The sequence below is a fragment of the Thalia democratica genome, chromosome 5 (genome assembly GCF_965202585.1).
Source record: "Thalia democratica chromosome 5, ktThaDemo2.hap1.1, whole genome shotgun sequence".
In the NCBI taxonomy this organism is placed as follows: Eukaryota; Metazoa; Chordata; class Thaliacea; order Salpida; family Salpidae; genus Thalia; species Thalia democratica.
Window position 1 is genome coordinate 43,027,723 of NC_139169.1, and position 24,127 is coordinate 43,051,849.

General features: G+C 25.4%; 1 protein-coding gene and 1 non-coding gene across 2 annotated transcripts; one reads left to right on the forward strand and one right to left on the reverse strand.

Moving 5' to 3' along the window:
- Nucleotides 1-300: 300 nt before the first annotated feature.
- LOC145835544 (RAD50-interacting protein 1-like) lies at nt 301-16,860 on the forward strand. Its single transcript, XM_082943189.1, has 17 exons — nt 301-459; nt 528-790; nt 1,409-1,588; nt 3,444-3,605; nt 3,743-3,798; nt 4,817-4,962; nt 6,088-6,180; nt 6,446-6,550; nt 6,907-7,036; nt 10,343-10,496; nt 11,572-11,662; nt 11,968-12,072; nt 12,628-12,726; nt 13,502-13,638; nt 15,371-15,551; nt 15,884-16,002; nt 16,254-16,860. The coding sequence occupies exons 1-17, from the start codon at nt 316-318 to the stop codon at nt 16,447-16,449; spliced, it is 2,361 nt and encodes a 786-aa protein (XP_082799315.1). The 5' UTR covers nt 301-315; the 3' UTR covers nt 16,450-16,860.
- Nucleotides 16,861-20,892: 4,032 nt separating this feature from the next.
- LOC145837310 (U4 spliceosomal RNA) lies at nt 20,893-21,036 on the reverse strand. Its single transcript, XR_014369948.1, has one exon. It is a non-coding gene; the product is annotated as a U4 spliceosomal RNA (small nuclear RNA).
- Between the last annotated feature and the right edge of the window lie 3,091 nt (nt 21,037-24,127).

Sequence of the window (24,127 nt, forward strand, 5' to 3'; positions counted from 1 at the left end):
TGAAAAATATTGGAGGAGATAGATTTTAAATGAAATAGTCTTTTTTGCTGTTTTAGTTTTCCCTTCCCATAAGGAACCTATTATGCGGCCTGACTTTGACTGGTCATATCTCAAAAAATAATTCAAAATTTTTAAAACAATAAAAAGCATCTCGAAGCTTAGAAAAAACTCTATAAAATAAGGTCAACTTGTAAAAACATGGTTTACCCCCCCTATGGCCTTAACCAAAAGACAAATATTTTTACCTCTATATCATTTTCAACATACTTTTAATCTTACTTACTTCATGTTTAAGTTATAGTTGTATTTATAAGTATGAGTAGTGAGAGTACAGCTGATTTATCATCTGAAATTCAACAACTAATTGATCTGAAATTTGGTGATGACATTAAAAGTTTAAAGGGAATAAAAAAACTTTATGATGATATTGTCAAAAGAAAAGAAGAGTATGAAGAAGAAGTTTGTATCAAATTTTAATTTATAAATATTTAGCACAAAATGATAGTGTCAAAAAAAATGTTTTCTAGATGAGAGTTCCACTAAACTTAGTTGAAGTGGAATCAACAGAAAACCAATCTGAGTACCAGCAAGGGGTCGTACAAGCAATGGAACAACTTGAAAGATGTGAAAATGTCACACAGAGGAAGGAAGAAGTGGAAAAAGAGGTTGATAAACTCCTTGCTCCTTCTCAGGAGAGCTGCAACAAGTTCAAGCATGTAAATAAGGAAATTGTCAACTTACAAAAGTATGTTCAGTACATGAAGTATGTCAACAAGATCAATGAGACTAGGTGAGAAACCGTGGTGTCATTTTTTAACAAAGTTTGATTTTATATAAACTATTTTGTAGTAGTATAAATAAAAGTTCAGGTTTACCCAGGGTTGTCACACACTCAGGGTATTTTGAATTTTATTTTTAAATTCTAGCTGACTCAGGATAGTTTTTTTTATGAAAAGCTCTAGATAGTTTTAGATTTTTTTAAATCATATCAACTCATAATTTTTTTTAGATTTTGAATGAGATTTAGTTAGTTTAGTTTCAATATTTTGTTATTTTATAACTCATTTTGTTGATGAACTTGAAAGATTTTGAAAACTTGAAAAAGTTCAGGATCACTCAGAACAGTTTTTGGTCATTTCAAACAGTTTTTTTGACTCAAAGAGTGGCAACCCCGTTAACTGTAGTTTTTGTTTTGATCTTTCATAACTAAAATGTTTTTTAATTTAAAGTGTTAATGACTGCAACAATCAACTGGTGAAATTTTAATAATAAAAAAACATTAAGGAAATACAGAAGCTAAAAGTATATAAATATGTAATAAAGCCTTATGCAAGTTATATATATATTTTTATTTTGTACAAAGTGTGAATGAAAAGTTTTTTTTTAACTTTATTAAATATCATCACAGTGAAAATGTACAGCAGTCAATTTTAAGTGACAGCATGGCTGATGCATGCCAGGCATTTAAGAGGTTAGTAACTCAACACGGCTGCTTGATAGAAAATCATACAAAGTGCAAGAACATAACCCAGCATCTACACAACACCATTATGTTCTGGTATAAAATACTGAAAGATAAACTTTCCAAGTTTGTTGTTTTTTAAACATTTCCTTTTTACAGTATTTAAATGTTATAACTTTTATTGTACTAATTTACTGTTTAGGGTAGTTAAATGCAAAATAAAAATAGTTTTCATTTTGAAAAGTTTCAGTCAACATTTTTGTACTTCAGAATATTAAAATAAAAACACATTTTTTAGTAAATAAATATTAAAATTTAGAAATAGACAATCCACTTCAGAATTTAGGGTCCATAAGCTGCAAAGGGCCAAAGAAGCGGCCATGAGTAGTAAAGGGGCCACAAGGCAATAATATTCATCAACTTACACTAGATATTCTGGAGTTAATGATGAATAGCAAAAAATAGTTCTTAGGAGTATCTGACATTAGTTTCTGGGAGAGGGGGCCATATCTTTTTTAGTTTGTTTAAAGGGGGCCTTATAAATAAAGGTAGGGAAACCCAGATTTACAGGGTTGTCATAAAACCTGGAATTCTAGAAAAACTTTAAAAAACCTTGATTTTGAGAATTAAAAAAAAAAACCTTGAAAAACCTGAATTTTTAACAAAATTTTCATGTAATTTTAAAGTAACAAAATTATGATTAAAATTTAATAATTAAAAATTATAGGAAAGTGGGAACCCTGTATAAAATTTTTTAATAAAAAAAATATTTATATAGGGCTCCCACTTTCCTATAAATCCCTAGAAATTTACAATATTCTGTAAAATCCAGAAATTTGTGAAAATCCCTATAAATTAAGTTTGATTTGTTGGTGATTGAAATTTTTGTGATAATATAACCAATATTATTTTGTCAATTTTATATATTTTAGAGCAGCAATTCTTAAACTGGGGTAAATTACCTTGTTTTTAAGGTAAATTTTCTTCATTACAATAATCATGTTATGTAAATCAATATTTTTAATTGTTATTTTAATTTATAAGTTAATATTTGACTGTAATTTTTTAAAATTAAATAAACTCTTTAAATTTTAGTATTTTTTAGATTTAATAAGCTTTAAGTTCAAAAATCTATTATTTATCCTCAAGTTAAATACTATTTTGTATATTGGGAGTAATTTTGGTAATAATCTTCCAAAAAGGAGTAAAAAACGATAAAAAGATTAAGAACCGCTGTTTTAGAGTTTTATGCACTTCTAATCAGAGTGCAAAACGTAAAGTGCATTTTGCCAAAGCAACAAGAATATTTTAGCATCACTTTTTTGAATGATTTATTTATGAGTGGAATTGGTGTTTTTATTTTAGTTTAATTTACATTTTAGTTTATGGTTGTATCAGGTGATGCATAATCAAAAGAATATTGTAGTTGTCAAAGTATTATTTAAATTTTATAATTTTTAAAACTTTTTGTGTATTATATTGTTATTCAGAAATAAGAAACTGAAGTGTTTTTATTTTTTAATTTGCTGTATAAAATAAATTAGACCTTTTAAAAACTATTCAAAATACCCCTTATATTTTAACTGTTATATTGATTTAGTAGAATACTACTTCTGCACGTAGCTTAATACTGTCCATAGCATAAAGTTTTTATTATATGCTATAAGCTATATAAAATAGATATAAAGACTGTGAAACATGAAACTCTATTCTACAATAAATGTAAACAGAATAACTTTTATGATAAAAGTATAGTCATATTAAGATATAATGTGATATTAAAGTTAAGTTAAAGAAGAGTATAAACAGTAACTTAATATAGTTGTTTTCTAACACTATCTATTGTTCAAAATTTTTTTGTTAGTTTTCCTATAAATTTGCAATATTTTATTGATTTCCCTATAAGTTTATTTTTAAACTTTAGGGGGGACCTTGTTTACAATATCCTTTCAATGTTGTTATACTATATTTTTTTTTCCAGGGATTTAAAAGAACTCTTGAAATTAGTTCAGTGGCCTTTCATTCACGCAAAAGGCCCAAATAAGATTCCCATTTCGAAAGCTAATAATGAAACACCAAATCCAGAAGACCCAAATGTGAGATTAGAATCAGTGATTGGGAACTTACTCAGTATTCAACTACCGTTAGTTATTCTTTGATTAAATTAATATAGATTTTATTTATACTGGAGCACTTTATAAAATTTATCTAAGTTAACTTATTTTTTGAAATGTTTATAACTAGATTTACTAGCATAATAAGCTTTATTTTATTTTACAGAAAACACGTTAGAAATTCAGGAAAAGTTGAAGAAGAAGCTTCAGGTGATGCTTCAGGTATTTATATATTTATAAGTTTCTTAAATTTTTTGCTTAAATTTTAAAAGAAACGAAAAAAAAGATGTGGCCCTGGCAGGGTCTAAATTTTGATATAAGGTTCTATCTGGTTATAGTCTGATCTCAATTTATATAAAAGATCTAGTTCCTGCCAAATTTTTTTTTGAACTTAGCTAGATTTGATCATTTATACCACTTATAGTAGTTAAATTATGAGCTTCTTAAACAGTTTTTCAAATAGAGTTTTTAAAACTTCAGTCTTTTTTTTTCTGAAAGTTTGATTAATAGCTTTAAAAATTTGATAGGAAATATTTTTTCATTTAAATCAGTAAATATGAAGTTACTGGTATACACTTGTATAGCATACTTTTTTAAGAAAGTTAAATAAAATGTTAAAACCTCTATTTTTTTATATTTACATATTTGAAAAAGAGCCATTTTTAGTTTATTATATTTTTTTTGACCCTTTAAAAAAAAGATTAAAACTGTTATAAAATGAACTGTTTTTATTTATTATAAGTTTGTAGATTTCTAATCTTTATAATGTAATGTAGTTTTTACAATGTTTACTAGTATTTAAAAAATTTTTAGTGTGTACCCTTAATTTTCTGAATAATTTTAAAATTTTATCATATTCATTAATTTTTTCGATAACATTAAGAGATATATTTACGATAATATCTTTGAATTTTATCACTATTGCAATCTTAATTTTATAGTGCTTAAATTAATATTGCAATTCAAATTTTAACTTATATAAAAAACATTTAGATTTGATGGTATTTTTAGTATGTATAGATTGTTTTGTTTTAATATTTAATGAGTTAACATACTTTAAAAATTATTACTAATAAAATTTTGACATAGGTAAATTTGAATATTTTTTATATACTAATTCTGTTGAAATGCTTTGCTATGAATTTATTGTATTTTTATAGTTATAATTAAGTTCTTAATTAAACTTCGTAAGAACTTTGTCTAAGTTTTACAACAACAACAACAACAACAACAACAACAGGCAAAACCAAGGAAGATCATGACGATTTGAAAATTCTCCTCCCATTTATAATACTGTTGAGACCTCTCAAACAAAGATTCCATTATCACTTTAGTGGCAACAAGAACTCTAACATTCTCAGTAAACCTGAGTTGTATCTTACACAGGTAACTGCTAAGTTATTTTATTTGTTATTTTTAGTTATTTTTATCTTCTAACGATTCATGTACTTCTTTTCCTAGACTAAAAGTATTACGTCAACTAAAATTAGTTAAATTTTTCTAGTTCTGAGCGATTTAGTCATATTGTTTGTTAATTTTTTTAAGATTTTTTTGTAAGTAACTTGAATAAATAACTTGAATAAATTATGAAAATTCAAAGTATTTTTGAGGTAAGTCAAACATTAAGAGCTCCTTGTTATATTATTAGCTAAAAACCTAAAACAAATTTAAAAAATTGAAAGTTATATATCTTCTTCCACTCTTTTTAAACATTTTTTTTAACATATTGACAGTTAGTTATTTCAAAATAGTTGATGAACATTTTTTTATATAAATTTTAGGATTTTTTAAAAACCACTTGCAAAGTATATTATTAAATACTATGAAAGTTATTTTTCTACTCTTTATAGATAAATTTCAAAAGCGAACATTTGAAAACTTTTTTTTAAATATGTTAAAAGTTATGTTTAGTATTTACAAAAACTGATAAATATACCATAGAGATTTGCTACCTTGTAACTATAAAATTTATTCAAAACTGACTTAATATTTTTTAGTAAAAAAGTAAATACTAGATAAAGATCTTGTAGTTTAAATTTAGGGCTTTACAAAAAATAAAACCTTTCTTTATACCTCGTGTAGTTTTTATTTTATTTTTGTACTGAAATTTTGTTTCTGGTTACATTTTTTTATAAATCAGATTTCATAGCCTTCTAACATGTGGAATTTAAAACTTCTCGAAATATCTGCATAATACACTGTCACAATGATTTTAATTTGTTGCCTTCTAATAAGAAAATCCCCTAACTGTTTTTGGAACTTTGATGACTAGATTGTCAAGTGTTCCTTTATTTCAAACTTTTTGAAAGTACTTCTTTCTTATTAAGCTTTACTACAGGATCATATTTTTACACTTAGAAAGAAATACTTATTAAAAAAAAATTATATATAGCATTTTTGATATTTTGTGTATTATAGGTAGCTGTTTCTAACTTTAGCTTTAATATTTCTTACATTGTTTAAAATTTATAACTCAACAAACTTTATATAAGTGTGCTTTGTATATTCAAGGTAGCAAACTGGATAGAGTACCACGCTGGTTTCTTAGAAGAAACAGTTCAGCCTATATTAGATAAGCACAAACACCAGTATGTTGATGCCTTGGTAAGTGTACTGGTTTATTTTTTTGGTGTAAAAAGTTTCTTTCAACGTCATAGAACACTAGTTTTGTATAGTTTACATTAGTTTTATTACATTGTGTTAAATTTTTATAAAAAGTGCGCATTGAAAACATGTATTTTTTTACTATTTTGAATTTTATATGACTTTTTATCTTTACTTTTCCATATTATAGTAATAATTGAAATAAAACATATACTAGCAAATATTACTGTAGTGTTTCATAATATTCTATTTAGAAATTTTACAGGTAATGTTTACCGAAGGACTACTGCAACTAGTTAAGTGTAAAATGGTTGTTGATATCGACAAGATTCTAGAAGATGATGAAATTTTCTCTCATTTTGTTGACGAGGTTAATTGTTTAGTTTAACTACCAGAAATTAATTCTACACTTTTTAACAATATTTTTTTTTAGAGAACGGTTTTATTAGTTTCAATACAAATATTTTTGTAACTTTTACAAGATTGATGTAAAAATGTTTATTGTAAAACTATAATAAATACTTTATTCACATTTTTATATTTAAAAAAAAAACCTTAAATAGTTATAAAATAAGTAAATTAAAGTTTCTTAATTAAATTAACAAAATTTATGATTTAAGCAACGAGTTTGTTTTGTACTAGAAATAAATCTAGTAGCTACAGTGATTAAAGCTTTACACAATGTTCCTGTGGTATTTCATATTAACACATTTGAACAATTTTCAGGTGCTGATATTCGACAAGGAGTTGAGAAGTGTTCACGATATTCCCAAATCAACGTTGAAAGCTCACAGCCCTCTCAACGTACTGACTCTTCCGAAATGTCTTAAAAAGTGGCTGGACGTAGAGCAGCGCTGTCAGTTGTTATAAACATTATTATCATAACGTTTAATAATTAAAGTAAATGTTATTGTTTTGATTTTTCGGTAACTAATAAAAAGATCTCAACTTCTAGAGGAGAAATTATATTTGTTAAATTCTTTCAAGAAATTTCAAAGCAGACTCAGTTTCGTTCAAAGACCTCTTCAGTGCTTATTTAAAAAAAATCTAGAAATGTATATGATAGTTATTGAAAACAGTGCTAAAACAAAAAAAAATGATAAATACAAATAATTTTTACTTAAAAACAATTTTTTACTTATGAAACAAAACTAATTAAATTTTTATCTTACGGTTAAATTTATGTTACAGTTTGAATTTTTGTGGGTTTTAGTTTAAAAAAGTATACAATACAACAATAATAAGGACCTAGATGCAGGTTTATTTTTTTCTTCTTGAAAGTTTTCAAAGTAAACATTGTTAGAATAAAAGTGTGGTTATTAGTAATGCAAGAGCTTTAAGTTAAAAATCTTGTTAATTTAGATTATGACGTAGCTATAGAAAATTTAAAGAAATATTTGTCTGTATTGACGATAACAATTTAAAATTTTGCTTGGGTCTCATAAACTTTTAGATTGTTAATAATAGTAGTCACATAAAAACTTTATAAGAGCGTACATAAAACTATTATTGCGGACAATTTAAGACTTTAGTTTTGAAGGAACATCTGCATGTAATGACTATGAAAATTTGAAATTTTGCTTGAATAAAAAAAAAATTCAGTTTGTTGAAAATAGTATCTACATAAAAATATTTAAGAGCATACATAAAACCAATATTACTAACAACTTAAGGTTTAAGTTTTGAAATGTAGTTTTTTGAAGTTGGGGCAAGAATAGAATAGTTCGTACCGTTTACTTAAGTTATCCCTTCTGTCAGCCTTGGCAGTCGCGATTTTTTCTAGTATACAAGTACTGCAAATACTTTGTGGGTATTACCAATGTGTTGGATTATTTCCCTGTTAATTTTGTAGTCAATGTTGTTATTTTTAAGCTTACAGGTATACTTCGATATTTCTGTGCCGTTCTCTATGAAGTTTTTAAAGTCGCTAATATGGTTGTACTATCTTTTTTTAAAAGTGCCACCCCTTGAGCCCAAATAGTTTTTAATTTCGTTTTCTGATCTGATTGTTGCTTTATATATGACATTATCAACTAAGTATTTACTGTTAAAGGGACATTTATTTTTTGTTCGGCAGTTGCAAAGCGTTTCGTTTTTTGTTTTTGAGTACATTCGGTTATGTTTTTGGATTAACATCTTGATATTGCTCATGCAGCTATATGAAATTTTACAATTGTTTCTTTTTGTTAATTTGCTTAGTTTGTGATCTTCTTTAAAATGTTTGTCTATTAGTTGCAGAAAAGCTTTGCCTCTATTGGCAACAGGGTGGGTTAAAGTAGTTTGTATAATTATTAAGCATTTCAATAATTACTTTAAGAGCATAGGGAAAGGTAAATCACCTTATTCACAATTTAGTCTTGTTTTATTAAATTTTAACTAAGCTACTTGTTTTTTTAAACAGATTTTCAAAACTCAATTTAATTTTTGAGATTTAGCCGGTCGAAGTCAGAGACTTCAACAGGTTCCTTATGGGAGGCGCAAACTAAAACGGCGAATAACTAGAAATCAATAAAAATCTATCTCCTCCTACATTTTTTGAGATAATTACCTCAAATATTTAGAAAATTCTATCGTAACAAAAATAAAAAATTAAGACAAAAGAACAAAAAAAAAGTTTTTTTTGTTTAGTTTTTTTAGAAACTTTTTTTTTAAGTTCTTTCCGACAAAATTTTCCAAATATTAAAAGGAATATTTCCTTAAAGTTTGAGGTCTTTATCTAAAAAACGTAGGAGGAGATATATTTTTAGTGAAATATTCTTTTTTCACCGTTGTAGTTGCACCTCCCATAAGGAACCTGCTGAAGTCTCTGATTTTAAGAAAAAAATTAGTGAAAATTTTATAGCTGATAATACTTGTATTTAATAAAAATAATTAATGATCACACGGTTGCCACACACTCAGGGAACTCAGGGAATTTTCAAATTATAGAAAATTTCAGGGAAACTCAGGGGATTTTGATATCATTTTTAAACTCAAGGCAGTTTTGATTTTTTCTGAAAACTACAGGGAAGTTTTAAGATTAAAAAAAAACCTCAGTAAATTTTTTTTATAGATCTAGAATGAGATTTAGTTAATCCAGGTTCAGTATTTTTTTCAATATAAATGATTTTATTTATTATTAAGTGCTTATTTAGAAATTTTTAGCCTAGCGGCTAGTTCTTCAATATTCTTAGAATTAACATTATAGTTTTTTAAAAGTTTTAATTTATATTTATCATGACTAAAATTAAACAAAAACAAATAGTCTAGTCTAGAGGTATAAAATTGTGGTTAAATATGCATTGAAAAGTTCTAAAAAACTTATGTAGTTTAATAAAACTATGTTGTACTATAAGTCCTTATTTCTTAAATAAAGTTATTTGTTTACAACTACTTTTTTTCAGTAAATAAATTAATTAAAATGTCAAAAATAAAACTATATTCTGTTGTATATAAAGTTAACTAACATGTTAACACAAAATTGTGCACGAATTTTGTTTTTAAATGTCAATTGATTAATTCAACTTCTACATTCAATTTTTGAAAACAGTTTTTTTTTTTTCATAAGTTTAGTAAGAATCTAGCACAGAAGCATACACATACAATCTTCATGTTATTATTTAAGAAGAAAAATGAACACAAGGTATTTGTAGTTTGCACCAGAAGTGAAATTTTTTTTAAGGATTTGAAAAAAACTCAGGGAAGTTTAAGGTTACACAAGGAAGTTTCTGGTCACTCAAGAAAGATTTTTTGACTCAAAGAGTGGCAACCCTGTGATCATATATAACTACAAAAGAGTTTAAAGTTTTGTATATTTAAAAAAAAAATTACAAAAGTTAAATTAGTTTTTAGTTAGATTTTTTTTTTAACCTTTCTGTTCAATTTCTAATTTCTTATCAGACAAAAGTTCATATAAAACTTGTATTCTTTTTTGGTAGAAGAGTTTAAAAAGAACTTTAAACTTCATACATTTTTAATATTTAGGTTCTAAGTTTTATTTATAGTTTATTTTTTCAAGTATAGGAAGCAAAAACAAAAAACTCTTGTATTAATTTAAAATATTTTCAAAATCAGACAGCATTTTTAAATAAGTTTAATACTTAGTAGGTTTGTTTCATAACTTAAAAAAACTCTATTCTGTTTCATGTTTTTATATTGTTATCATGGAACCAAAAATTTTCAGGGGCCGACGAAAAGCTAGAAACCCTTTCGACGGTTGCGGAGTGTTGGAAGGCGCAGTTGTCGTCGCTAAGCAACCTTGAAGGGGATCCGGACGAATCAAAAGTTCCCGAATGCGCTGAAGAAGTTGTCAGAATGATACTGAACGTTACTGACAGGTTAGAAATGTATTTTAAGTATCAACACTTTTTTCGATTAAAATTTAGTTTACTGTTGATAAATAAACATAATATTTTTTGTAGCTTTAAACATAAATTCAAGCTACTTGTTAGTAATGGTATTTTTTCATAAAAGAGTAGCAAGCTTTTATTTTTTACATTTTATGAACAAATTACTGTTTATTACTTGGACTATAACTTAGTGTTAAAATACTTATACTATAGTTAATATTTAGGTTTGCTGTAGTGTTTTATCTCGTACTCAAACTACCTTAATCTTTAAAATTTTACTTGAGTATTAGTTAAATATGCAAAAATACATATGAATTAAAAAAATATTTATTTATATTTGCTAAAACTACTGAAAAATTTTTGATAAAACTGCTAATTGAATTTATTAAACAAAGCTGTGAAATACCTTTCTTAAACTATAGAAAAGTAATAAAACACTTATGGCATGGTTTTATAATGTTTTTTTCTTTGATCGTTATTTTTCGATTTTAAAAGAATTCAAATTGTGATCTAAGCAATAATCCTTCAAATCACCTGGTGCTAACTTATCTAACTGGTTTAAATTTATTGTAGACGTATTTTTGTTTGATTTGAAGCTCTAAAATCGCTAGAATCTAGGCATTCTAGCCACAGATTTTCATAAAATAAAGCTTTTTTTTTTCAGTTGCGAGCTTTCTGTACCTCAAATAATTTGTTCTATACTACAAAAACCTATGTGATAAGAAAAAAAAAATTCTCAAAAGGATTGTTATATTAGTAAACTTTTATTCAGATTAAAGAACGGTTTTGATAAATACCTGAATTTTTGAATAGATCTTAAAATTATATATTTTTCGAAAGCTTAAAACTCATGCATCCAGTTCAGTGCGGTTTAGATCTTCTATGGTTTTACGACTTAATTATATATTTAAAATAATTATCAAACCATTAACATCTTAGCTTTGTGCTTTACTTAACAAAATAATTTCCAGGTTTATCATGGACGTTTTAAACAATATATTTAAAAGTTTTATTATTTTAAGATGTTATTATTGAGTAAGTAATAAAAAACTACAACATCTAGATACAAGAACTTGCCCGAATGGGATGATAAACTCAGGTTTCTCGATTTCCAGTTGTACATTTTAGATGAATTCAGACGGAGAATCACGCAGGTTAGCTTTTAAAATGAAACTTTTATTAGCATGATACTTTTAATTATCAAAGTAGTTGTTTTTTGTTATAAATTAAGGTAACGTAAGACTGACAGAAAAACACAGCCTGATTACATATAGAACTACACGATTTTTTTCTGTTTTGTTCTTTAAGTTTACTTCAATGTTATTAAAAACTTCACTTATAATAAAAAAAAGAAACATCAAATATATGATAAAATGCTAAGCTAAAAAATAAATCAAATAGTTTTAAAAATAAAAGGTTATACTAAAGGTATTAAAAAATATTAATCTTAAAAAAAAAGGTTATTCGAAGTGTTGAATCTTCTAGTGGAGATGATAAAACTTACGCAATTATAAACACATCAAGATACATACAAACTGTATTGGAAGATTGGGCGGATAATTTAGTAAGTTTTTTAATTATTTAATAGAAACTTTAAGATATTAAATCGGAAAAATTTATAATAAATAAAAAAAAAGGATATAGTAAAATACTTTAAATGGTTTTTATTAGACATTTTTTTGTAGTATCTACTTTTATTTTAGTATAGTTTGAAATTTTAGAAGAGAACATAATTTAATCTCTTTATTAGTTTTTATTTAAGAAAATTTATAATATCTTATATTTGAAAAAAATATGAGTTAGTAAATATTTTTTATAAATGAATTTGTATTAAGATCGAAACATTTTAATTTAATTAAAAATAAAATAATGTTAAAAAGTTTATTCATGTACTATTGATAAAATTTTACAATCAGTGCAGCGTTGTTATATTTATAACTAGCTTGTAAGTATTTAGTTTAAGCAACTTACTTATATGAACTAAAATCGTTGTTACATACGCATGTAGAAAGTTTTATGCTAAAGTCGTTAGTTTGTATCTAAAAATTTATCTTTACTCGTTAAACAAAAATGCAGGTTTTTAGGTAATACTCTTATATTTAAAAATTAATATATACAGTTTTTCTTGGAAATGAAAGATTACAAGGACAAGAAAGCCGCCGAAAATTCAATTCTTCCTGGTTCTTTTGTCTCATTGGCTGATAATCCAACACAACAGGTTTTTTAGTTGTTTTTTAAATAATCAAGCCTAGGTGTTAGTGAAGATTGTAGAGCTGATATAAAAATTTTAAAGGTTTTATTTTTACATTTACTAGAAAACTTTGCTATTTAGTTTTGAGTTGTCGTTTAACAAAATATTAATGAGTATTAAAATTTATTGCCGTATATACTAACTTTTCTTGCGAATTCAAGTATAAAAGATTTTTTATTTGACAAACGTAGGAAAATCTAAAGTGGCTGCCAAATTCAATATTTTTTAATTGTAGAATATTAAGTTCCTGTTAACTTAACACATCAAAGGCAAGTTAGCTTACATGACCTAAAAAAGAGTCCGGCATACTGCGGCCCGCAGTGCATTTTTCAGCTGAGAACATACAATCTAAAAAAATGTGTGATATAAGATAAAGTTAGGCTCTTAGTTTAATAATTACTATTTTTTATTATTCCATTTTTGGTTTCAAATAGTATTTTTTATAGATTACTATAATTTATTAAATAAGTGCACCACCACACGGAAAACTTTTTGCTATACAATGCGGTCCTCAAGCAACTTTTTCTAGGAAAATTGACCTATTATTTGAAAAATGCTGCTGACCGCTGACATAAAGTTGAAATTGTATAGTAAAAACTATAACCTAAAAAAAATAATAATTTGCTTGTATTATTATATTTTGTTTATTTGATTTTTATGATACTTTTATAATGAAAGTTATCAAAGTTTTCAAAAAAAAAAACTTTTAACTAAATTTTATCAGAAAAAAAAAACATTATAGCCTCCCACAAAAGATCAAACAGTTTTTGACTCGACGATAGCATTGTACGAAAAAATATACGAAGATACTTTGATGTGTGTACAACGAGAAACAGTGAATGATCTCTACAAAAATTGCTACGACTATATTACCGATAGGTTATGTGTTGTTTTGTACATTAGTAGAAACAATATTTTAAATGCGCATCTTAATTTTTTCAATTAAAAGATATTTTATTTTTAAATAACTTAATCTACTTAGTGGATAGAAAGTCTTTGAGCTAGTTCAAAATTTCTTAATAAAAAAATATATATAGTTATTTGTCTTAGCTAAAAAAGATTGCTCAATTTACTGAAATGTAAAGAGCTTATTTAAATAGAGATGTGCAAATTAAATATTTTATTTACAACCAGGTTTAGGAGACAAAATAATTGCGACCTCTTCAAGTAAAATAAAATATTAAACTGCACATAACAATGTTGGTTATCTATTATGTTATTTAAAAATGTTAATTAAAAACATGAACAACATTTTTAAATAGAATTAAAGATAAACAACATTGTTATGTGCACTTAACAATTTTATTTTATTCAAAGAGGTCGCAATTTTTTTGTCACCGAAACCTGGTTGTAAATGAAATATTTAATTTAAACTCCTCTATTTTAATAAAAATATATAAAAGTTTAAATCAAGTATGAAAAAGTTATAATAATACAACCAAAATTAATCTCAAACTGTTTACCTTTATTTGAGGTTCTTTTTTTTAAATAGACGTTCAATGCCCTATTTTAAATTACTAATCGAGACACGCAGCGTTTCCTGAAATATTTCGTCCTTTTCACTTAAAAAAGATGTCTTGAAAACAAAAAGTTTTGTAAACAACATAACATACCATCATTTTCTACAAAAACTACACAAAAAACTCACTTGATTAGGATCATACGGTGCAGAAGGTAACATCTGAAAATAACATTTGCATCAGTTGAGTTTTTCTTCAAGTGTTTGATAGTGTTTATCTTGGTTTGATGGTAAAAATATTGTTTTTAAATTCTCTCATTTCTTGGATCCAAATATCGCTTTATATAGGTTTGTGTTGATCTTAATCCCCTGACCCTCTCAAATCAGAGGTGACTTCGAAGACTTATGACAATAGCTCAAATAATGTGAAAAAAAAATATTAGCAGTAGACTATCAAAGCGAAGTACATTCTGTTTTTTCAATATTAACGGTGGCTTTAGCTGTGAAGATGTTTTCTTAATAATAAAAAAGGATTTCTCGCTCTACCGTTTTAGTCTTCTGTTCTCCAAAACGTATCTTTCTAACTAAATAGCAAAGTTTTCTAGTAAAAGTAAAAATAAAATCTTTAAAATTTTTATATCAGCTCTACAATCTTCGCTAACACCTAGGCTTGATTATTAAAAAACAACTAAAAAAACCTGTTGTGTTGGATTATCGTTTTTTTTTTTTTAGGAAAACTACAGGAGACAATTTTAAATGATGGTTCACATTGAGATCGTTCAAATCTTTATTTATCCTCTACTATTTACATGGTGTAACTTTAATTAAGAAAGTTTTCATAAGCTGTCTTTCGTTTAAGTCTTTTTTATATTTGAGATTCACTGCGTACAATATACAAACTCAAGTAGTATAAATATAGTAAGTATAAACTAATAAAAGTTGAGAAATATAAAACTTTCAATTAAGAATTTTGTATATAAACCAATGTCATTTTATTTTTTGCTTAAACTATAGTCTTAACTTCAAATAACGTATGAAACTGTCTACAAATTTCCTTAAAAAATTGTAGTGTTACTTATTTGTTTAAAGCTGGCAAGGAAATAAATATGCATCATCACAAAATTTTTTAAATTGTGTTTAAATTGTTTATAGTTGGAGTACGATGGCTGCAAGGTCAGAGCAGATAAACATGATGGTGTCAACAACCATATGCGTGTTTCTATCATCTTTGCAGGAGAAATTGAACAATCTCGAGTGCAAGCTGTCTGCATATTTATTCGGTAAAGTTTGGAGAAGCATTGCTGAAGAACTAGATACTTTTCTCTTCAACGAGGTAATATTGTTTATAAATGTGGTTCATTTCAATATTTTAAATTTTGATATTAAAGATATATTTTTAGTTCACATTTGAGAGTTTTAAACTATGATTTTTTTATAACTTCTAATTACTTCTAAAAGTTAAACTAAAACCTTAAAATATTATTTTAAAGCAGTATTTTGAACCAGTAAAATATCTAAGTTAATCGAAAAAATTTTCTGTCATCAACAAAACCTGATTGTCGTGTCAAATATCTTTTTTTAATGCTGTAACTTTTCCAATTACTATAAAGTACAACTGCTTCAATAAAACCATAATAAAAGTTTAATTGCAAATATTTTGTACAGGTCATAGTTAAGAACAAGTTCAACTTGGGAGGAGCCGCTCAACTGCAACACGATATGCAAGATAACTTATTTCCGCTATTCAGATCATACACGTCCAAACCCGATCGATACTTTAAACGGTTTGTTGGGAAATTTTACTCTGATTCTATCTTTTCAATATATGCTCTTTGTTTAAAATTTGAAAAATACTTATTAATAACTTTGTTCCTGATCTGACATAAAAAAATTTAAAAAATAACTTTTAACATATACTCACTTTAAAAAGATAGAAAGGTATAAATATTTTTTGGTTTTTATTAAATAAACAAAAGAAGCAAAATTAAAATTATGTTTTTCAACAATTTTTTCAATCACTCAACATTATCTTCAGCGTGAAAGAATCTTGTCTGCTTCTCAACCTGCAGCTAGGTGACGCCATGATGCTCCACTCCGCTGTCACCAGTGGCAACGAGGAGGTGTCGAAAAAAGTGCTGGAGGAGATGGGGATTCACCTGATGAAGGAGGAAACTGCCGCCAACCTGCTGAAGAGGAGGGCCGACTGGCCGCTTGCCAAGGAAAATTTGTAGGATTTGGTTTATTAAATCGTACATACAACTGTTGTCAGGCACATATTAATTTGAATGGGTGTCTTAATTTAGTTCGTCAAGTATTTTAAAATCGTTTTTTTGTTTATGGCAGATACGGTGTAGATTTTTTTTAATTATTAGCAATTATAAACCAGTTGGTTATTACAGAGTAAAAAAGGTTTGAACTTGAAATTTGTTCAGATTATCGTATCTAATTGTTTATTTTTAGATGTATATAAAATAAAGTTATTTAGATGTGTATAAATTACAATAAAAAAAAAAAAGTTATTAGAGTTAATTTTTTTATTGTTTTATCTGATGAAAAATTACGTTAAGGGTATATAGTAGTTTTTGAATTTGTTAGAATATTCCGAGTAGTTTTTATTATATATATATATGTCCTACAATAACTGTTTTATACGTTATTTTATTAACTTAATATCACAATATTTTTGAAATTAATTTCAATATATAAGGAAATATGTATATATCTATAAACTAAAATAAAGTCTTGATTTTAATTAATTAATTTAATTATGATTTATTTTTAAATATTTGAGTTTAAGTTTTCATTTTAATAGTTTGAAGTGAATAGCAAAAGTTTTATATATTTTTTTTTAATTTGCTATAATGCTAATTTATACCTCCTTCAAATTAGTATTGTATTCTTTCAAATTCAAGTTATTATATATTAGCTTAAAAAGAGTGAAAGTTTCTTTTGATTATTTTTTTACTTGCCATTTCTTTTGCAATATTGTTAAAAATTTCTCGTTTAGTTTATACTTTTAGACATTTAAAATAAAATTAACAATGTATTTGTTTAGGAATTTGTTCCACTTTGTATAGAGACATTTTCTATAAGAAATTTGGTGTTTTTGTTTTGTTTTAAATTTTATCTGGGTTTAGATAAAAATGATAAGAGCTAAAAGTATGAAAACTATTTTAATTTTTAATTTTTGGTGCAACAAACTTATTTAAAGCTCTAATTGTGCAATTTTCCTCAGTATAAAATTTTCCATAAAAATTGTGCTAAAAAGTTTTTATAAATAAGCTTGTTTGAAGTTTTTATTTTAACGTTATTAAATTTGATAAATTCGTTTTATTTATTTACAAGTACTTTCTTATTTTATTAAATATACTTTATAAAATGCCTATTTAAGTTTTTATATTTTCGAAGTAATAACACGTTTTCAAAACAAAGAAAACACATATAAAACCTTACATCACTTGTATGACTTTTTAAAACAAATTCTGTTTAGAAACCTCAAAGATTGTGATCTTTGAATTTAGCTGTTTGTAAGCGAGACATTGTAAACAGTATATTAAATAAAAACTACTTAGAATTTGACTTGCAAAAACCTTATAAGCTCAGAGCCTTATATTTAAATAAAATTTCTGTTAATGTACCAATTGATATATAAAGAAAAATGTATACCTAAATGTTGTTAACAAGTAATGTAACTCTATATACTTGTAAAAATATACACCTCTAACTTAGTATTTGAGAAATTTACAATTCAGAATTTAGATTTTTACTTGATATCCTTTAGACAAAGTATATAACAAAAAACCACCTGATAAATAAACTTTTTTTATGATAACTTTTAGACCTAACATTAATTTATCATTACATGTATTAGGATAAGTATTACAAAAAAGTTAGTTTTCTTGAGTATATAAACTTAAAATAAAGTATACTTATTAAAACTGCAGTTTAAGGTTCTTATTTTGGACTATAATAGTTTAAGCAGTCTCAATACTTAAAACATTGAACAAAAAAAGTTTTAAAAATATGACTACTTGTATGCTACGGAACCCAATAGAAACAAACAATATCTAACCTTCGCAACGTAAGATTTTTAGTGCTCTTAAAAATTGGTACGGAGCTGTAAAAAAAATTCATTGTATAGTTTAATTTAGACTGATAGTTTGTAAGACAGTGAAAGTTTTCTTTCAATATTTAAAAGGTAAAATATTATAAAACAGTAATTTACACTCACTAAAATAATTAAAAGCACACTACAAAATACTTACCTTAAGTTATTTTTAAAACTAGGTCATGTGTTAGAAATTTCTACTTGCCACCCCAAATTTGAATAACGTAATATTTGTAAGATGTAAATTTTTGAAGGTTACTTTTACAATAGCAGTATAGTTCAGTTTTAAATTATAAAATCATTTTAGATGTATGGTGTACTAAAGTTTTAATGTAGTAAACATGTTTTCAAACTTGACAAAAATGTCTTCAAACATTAGCAATGTAAGATTGTAGGAAAACTGTGTAAACTTTTACTACGATGATGACAAATACTGTTTTAAAAAAAATGTTCTTTACAATAAACTGCTTTGTAAAGTTTATAGTACGAAATGTTATAGATTAAATTGCTTTTACTAAGAAGATAAAAAAAATCTATGATATGCTTCAAACGAAAGCAAATTTGCTTCCTATTAAAACAAAACCTTAACGAGCATAACATCTTAGGTAAAGTTTACAAATATATAATGTGTAGCTGCTTAGAATTTTTTTGGAATAAAGTGTTTAAAAAGTAATACTATTCAGAGGCGTCGAGTAGAATATTAGAGAAATTCTCAAGCTAAAAAGATAGTAAACTTGTTTTAACATTTTGAAACTTAAAAAATAGTTTTAGTATATTTTCGTTATTATAGTATTTCTATCTTACTAAATTAGTTTCACAAAGTATCAAATAAAAGGTTTTTTTTAAATACTTGTAAACTTTCAGCACCTCTTAAAATCCGCATTAAAGAAATTAGTAAATAATATAAACTTGTTTTGTAGTATTATATAAATGTTTTTATATAAACTGTTTTAAAAGTAATCTTTCTGTTGAACTTTAGCGTTTATATTACTGTGACTGCTAATATTTAAACAATAAATTTTAGAAATATTTATAATTTTCGTTTTGATATAAAACTTTTAGGAACATTGCTACTTTATAAATTACTGAATTTAAAGGTCTAATCACTACTACAAAGTTGTTATTAAATGTATGAGATACATTAAATAGCAGCAAAGTAAAATGAACAAATTTATTTTTGAGTACTTTTACACATAATCTCTTATTAGTGTTATATTAACTTTTTTATAACATTACATCAAAGTGATAAAACAACAAACTGCAAAATTTTACTTTATGTTTTATGAAGACTACTAGCATTATTTATTGCGTACTTGTGTTTAAAAAAACCAAAAGCATAAAATAACTAATAGTACTCAAAATAAATTTCATTTGTTGTAAAACAATGTACCAAACCTTAGTTGCATGTGATTTTTTTGAAAAATCACTAGGATTTTAACATTTAAGACATAAAAAATTATAAAAGTCCTATCCTTACATATACAAGAAAAATTTTTATCGAAGTCAAAAATTGTATATATGTATATATAGATAAGTAAACAAAATTTTGAACATTAAAACGATAAACATTTACGTATTATTTGTAAGTTAATAATACTTGTAAACAAATATATTTACAAGTTAATAAATGTATAGTTATCAATGAAATGCACAGAGCTTTACCTAAAAAACTTTTTTTTCTTATTTTGTTGGATTTTAATAGTATAAACTTTTTCAAAGATTGTGTAGATTTCAATAAAAGCTGTTTGTTTTTATCAGCAATTTACCAGTTAAATAAAGGGTAACGGGTCTAAATTGCACGACGACAAAATTGCACGAGGGGACTAAATTGCACGAAGCCAAATTTGCACGAGGGCACAAAATTGAACGAAGACGATTTTGCACCAAGTGCCAATTTTGCACGAGAGTAAAAAACACAGAAAAAAAACTGAAAAAAAACTTAAAAATAATTCAATAAAAAAAATTAAAATAAAGTTTTTGACCGAGGTTAAGGGTTAGGGGCAACAGTAATAGTAAATAAAAAACTAATTAAAATTATAAAAAAATATAAATAAATTTATAAAAAAATAAAAACAAAAAACAAAAGTATTACCGATCGAGGGTAAGGATTAGGGGGTAACAGTGATAGTTAAAAAAAAAAAAACTTATGTTAAAAAAAAAGTGAATAAAGATAATAAAAAAATAAAAAACTTAAATTAATTTTACCCGTTCAAAAATGTCTCCGTACAAAATTGTCTGCTCGTGCATAATTGTCTTCGTGCAAAAGTGTCTTCGTGCAATTTTGTGCACTCGTGCAATTTTTTCCCCTCGTGCAAATTTTACAGCTACCCAAATAAAGGTAGTAAAAATATTATTTTCAAAAAATAAATAGAAAGAGATTTTATTTTGCTGAACTAACAGTATCATGTTATAAACAAATGACAGCTGAAAATTTTTTATGTTACTGCTTGTACATAAACAACAACATTTATAAATAAACTGCTTTGTTATCTTCTACTACTCAGAATTAATATCTTGAAATGTAGACACAACCTTTTACATTTTAATGATGATAAATAATATGAAGATGTCCGGTAGACATCTTGCAGAAATTGCCTCAGAGTCGAGTCTTTCATCGACAAAGGGCGGGGTATTGGGTATAGTTTTCAACTAGCAATAAACGCACCTCGGATAAACCTCATTGGTTACGTTATCGCCGCTGCGCAAAGCTATACTCTTACTGTGCTGTCAGGATATAAATTATCCAATGAAGCTATCGTTTGCTGTGCTGATTATGACGTCACAAAACAAGACAGTACACAAAACTCTAACTAAAACGAGAGAACTGAAAATATTGTTTCTTAAAGGGACAGGTCGAATATGCACGAAGAAACTTTTGCTCGAAGGTCAATTTTGCACGAGAGTATAAAACAAAATTTAAAAATAAAACCAAAGTTAATGAAAAAAAAACTAATAGTAAGGGTTAGGGGTATAAGTGAGGTAAAAGATAAAACTTGCAGATAAAACGAATAATAAGAAGAACAATAAAAAATCGACCAAGGGTAAGGGTTAGGTGTAAAAGTGAAAGTAAAACAAAGACAAAAAAAAAAAGGAGATAAAAAAAGTTTCAACCCGTTCAAATATGCAAGAAGAGACACTTTTGCACGAAGTCAAATTTTCACCGCTCTACGGACTTTCAAGCTGTGAGTTTGCAGTAAAACAAACAATTAAAATAACAAACTGTGCAAAAACCAATAAAAGGTTGGTGAAAATTTTTAGAAAAACCTGTTGTATAAATTTGAATACAATATAATGGCTAATTATAATACTCTACAGAAATAGAAAATATAAATGAGATGAGCTAAAATTTATAAAAGTTATATGAAAAAATATAATTTGTTTACAAATTAAGTTTTTATGGTTATAATTGCATTATTTAGCACGAAATAATATAAAATGGTTTTAAATTTAAAAGGCTTACTTGAAAACCAAGGTTCTTTCTTTAACATAAACGTTTATTTGGTTAAAATTAGGCTAAGAAAACTTAAACACTATAAATATAGTATAAGTTATCATTAATAAAATCACAAAGTAGTTAAAGTTGTTTTTGAATATAGTGACTTGTTTTATCCACTTGTATAAATATTATTTAAATAAATAAGATAGCTAGTGTTACATGGCTAGCAAGCTTTTATTTTAAAATTTCATGTTTCATAATTGATTGAAATATTTTTGTATGACGAATTTTAATGTATCTAAACTATTATACTATTTCTATTAAGTTTTAATTTTTACTACACAAAAAAATGATAATGTTGTAATATTTAAGTTTCTAAAGCATTCTCCTGATACGTCAACCGGTTTTTGTGACTTTTTTGTATTTGTTAAATATTTTGTTAATTTAATTATCTAGAGTTTAGTAAGAATGGTTTGAAAAGTTAAAAGATTAAAGTTTTCTAAACTTAAAAAAAATGTTTTAAATTAATATTATGGACAAAAAATAACCTATCGACTCTTCCTCTTTAATCTGAAAGAGTTTCAAAAAAAAACGTTAAAGTTGGAAATTACAATAATTAAATGTTTTTTAATTTTTTTTTGCTTAAATAAGGTTTAAGATGATTTCTTTTGTCTATTTTTCATAGTATTAAACGTTTCTGTTTTGTATTTTCTACTCTTTAAGTTATAAAACTTTGTTAAAAACTGTTTTCCTAGAACTAAATCAAATACTTCGAATAAAGCAAAGTTTCTATCTATCTAAAAAGCCAGTCTGCATAGGGATTTTAATAACGCCTCTTAGCTGAATGTTGCAAGATAAAAACTCAGTGGTCGAATCATGTACAAAAGTTTAACAATCCTCTTTTTATACTACAACACAACAAACAGTTTTTCATTTTATTTTGTTTAACTTTATATTTTTAAATTGTTGTTTTTTATATATATATAATAAATAGAAATAAATAATTTTTGGCATAAAATTTAGATTGACAAAAATCTCAGCAAACTATTTTTAAAGCTTTAGTAAGTTTTTTTTTTTTTGGATAAATTTTCTTTAAAGTTATTTTTACTTATACTGTTTATTGAACAACACAAAAATGGGTTCACGACTATTTAAACTCGGAAAATTAAAGTTCCGACAATTCAAATTCTTTAAAAAATTGAAAGGGCCACAACTAATAAAGTAATGTATATTTGTCAAAGGTAAAAAATACGTATGTAGGTCCAATTAATATCTACAAATCATTTTTTTTTTCTTTTTGCAAAACATTAAATATTTCTTGAGATATGGCTTCAATAAAGTAAAAAACATAGTTATTTTTAGTAATCTTAAAATATCTTTAAAAATATTTAAGATTTTGCAAAAGAGAAAAAGTGGCTTGTAGGTATTAATAAGATCTACATATGTTTTTTTTTTTAATTTATTTTACTATCTGAGATATAGTTTTTTAAATACTTTTTTAAGAATTTGAATTATCGGAATTTGAGTTGTTTGAATTTGAATTGTCATGTAACCCATAAAAAAGAAAGCGCTTAAAAGATTATATCCAAAAACCTGGTGTGCAAAAAAAACTTATTTATACTTTATTTTAATATTTAATTGTGTAGAAACTTAAAGTATACTTTAAATCTCGATTTCTTTTAAACATTTAAACTTGTAAGAAAATGAATAATTAAATTTTTTTACCTAAGAACTTACTGTAAATTAAATGATAGATAGATTTGATTTGTTAACGTTATCTATAATTACTTGTAGTTAGTATCAACTAACAACATTAAAATTTAAAAAATATAGGTTTTAAATTGTTACTTAAATTTAATCTAAAGTTTGATGATCATTTACAAACTAATAATTTTTTTTTTTATAATATCAAACAATTAAATCTAAGACTTTTTATTAGAACTTAAAGTTCTATATTACAATTTTACACAAAATTTTTTTTAAGAGATTTTCAAAATAAAGGTCATAGAAAACAGTATATCTATATCTAAAATTATTTAGTTTATATAAACATAAACTGTCGACATTTTATAAGACTTAAGGAAAAAAAAGCTACCTATATAAACTAGTTTTTTACATTTTTTGAAGTTAATTCATTCTCAATTCTATCATTTTTGTTTAGTTATAAAAGGAAGTGTATAATTTAAGCTCATTACAAGCATGTGATCACCAATTTTAAGTATAGTTTTCTACACAACTAGGATTTTTTAAACATTGTTATGTTTTCTGTTTCCTATTTACTTTTAAAAGTTAATTACAATTATCTATATTGGAGGCTATATAAATTTAAAAAACTCAAATTTGATCTGTTTGAATCGGTAAAATG

Coding starts and splice junctions, on each gene's coding strand:
- LOC145835544 (XM_082943189.1), top strand. CDS start 316: ATGAGTAGTGAGAGTACAGCTGATTTATCATCTGAAATTCAACAACTA. Junction 6,551..6,906: donor TCTCTCATTTTGTTGACGAG/GTTAATTGTTTA, acceptor AACAATTTTCAG/GTGCTGATATTCGACAAGGA. Junction 10,497..11,571: donor ATACTGAACGTTACTGACAG/GTTAGAAATGTA, acceptor TACAACATCTAG/ATACAAGAACTTGCCCGAAT.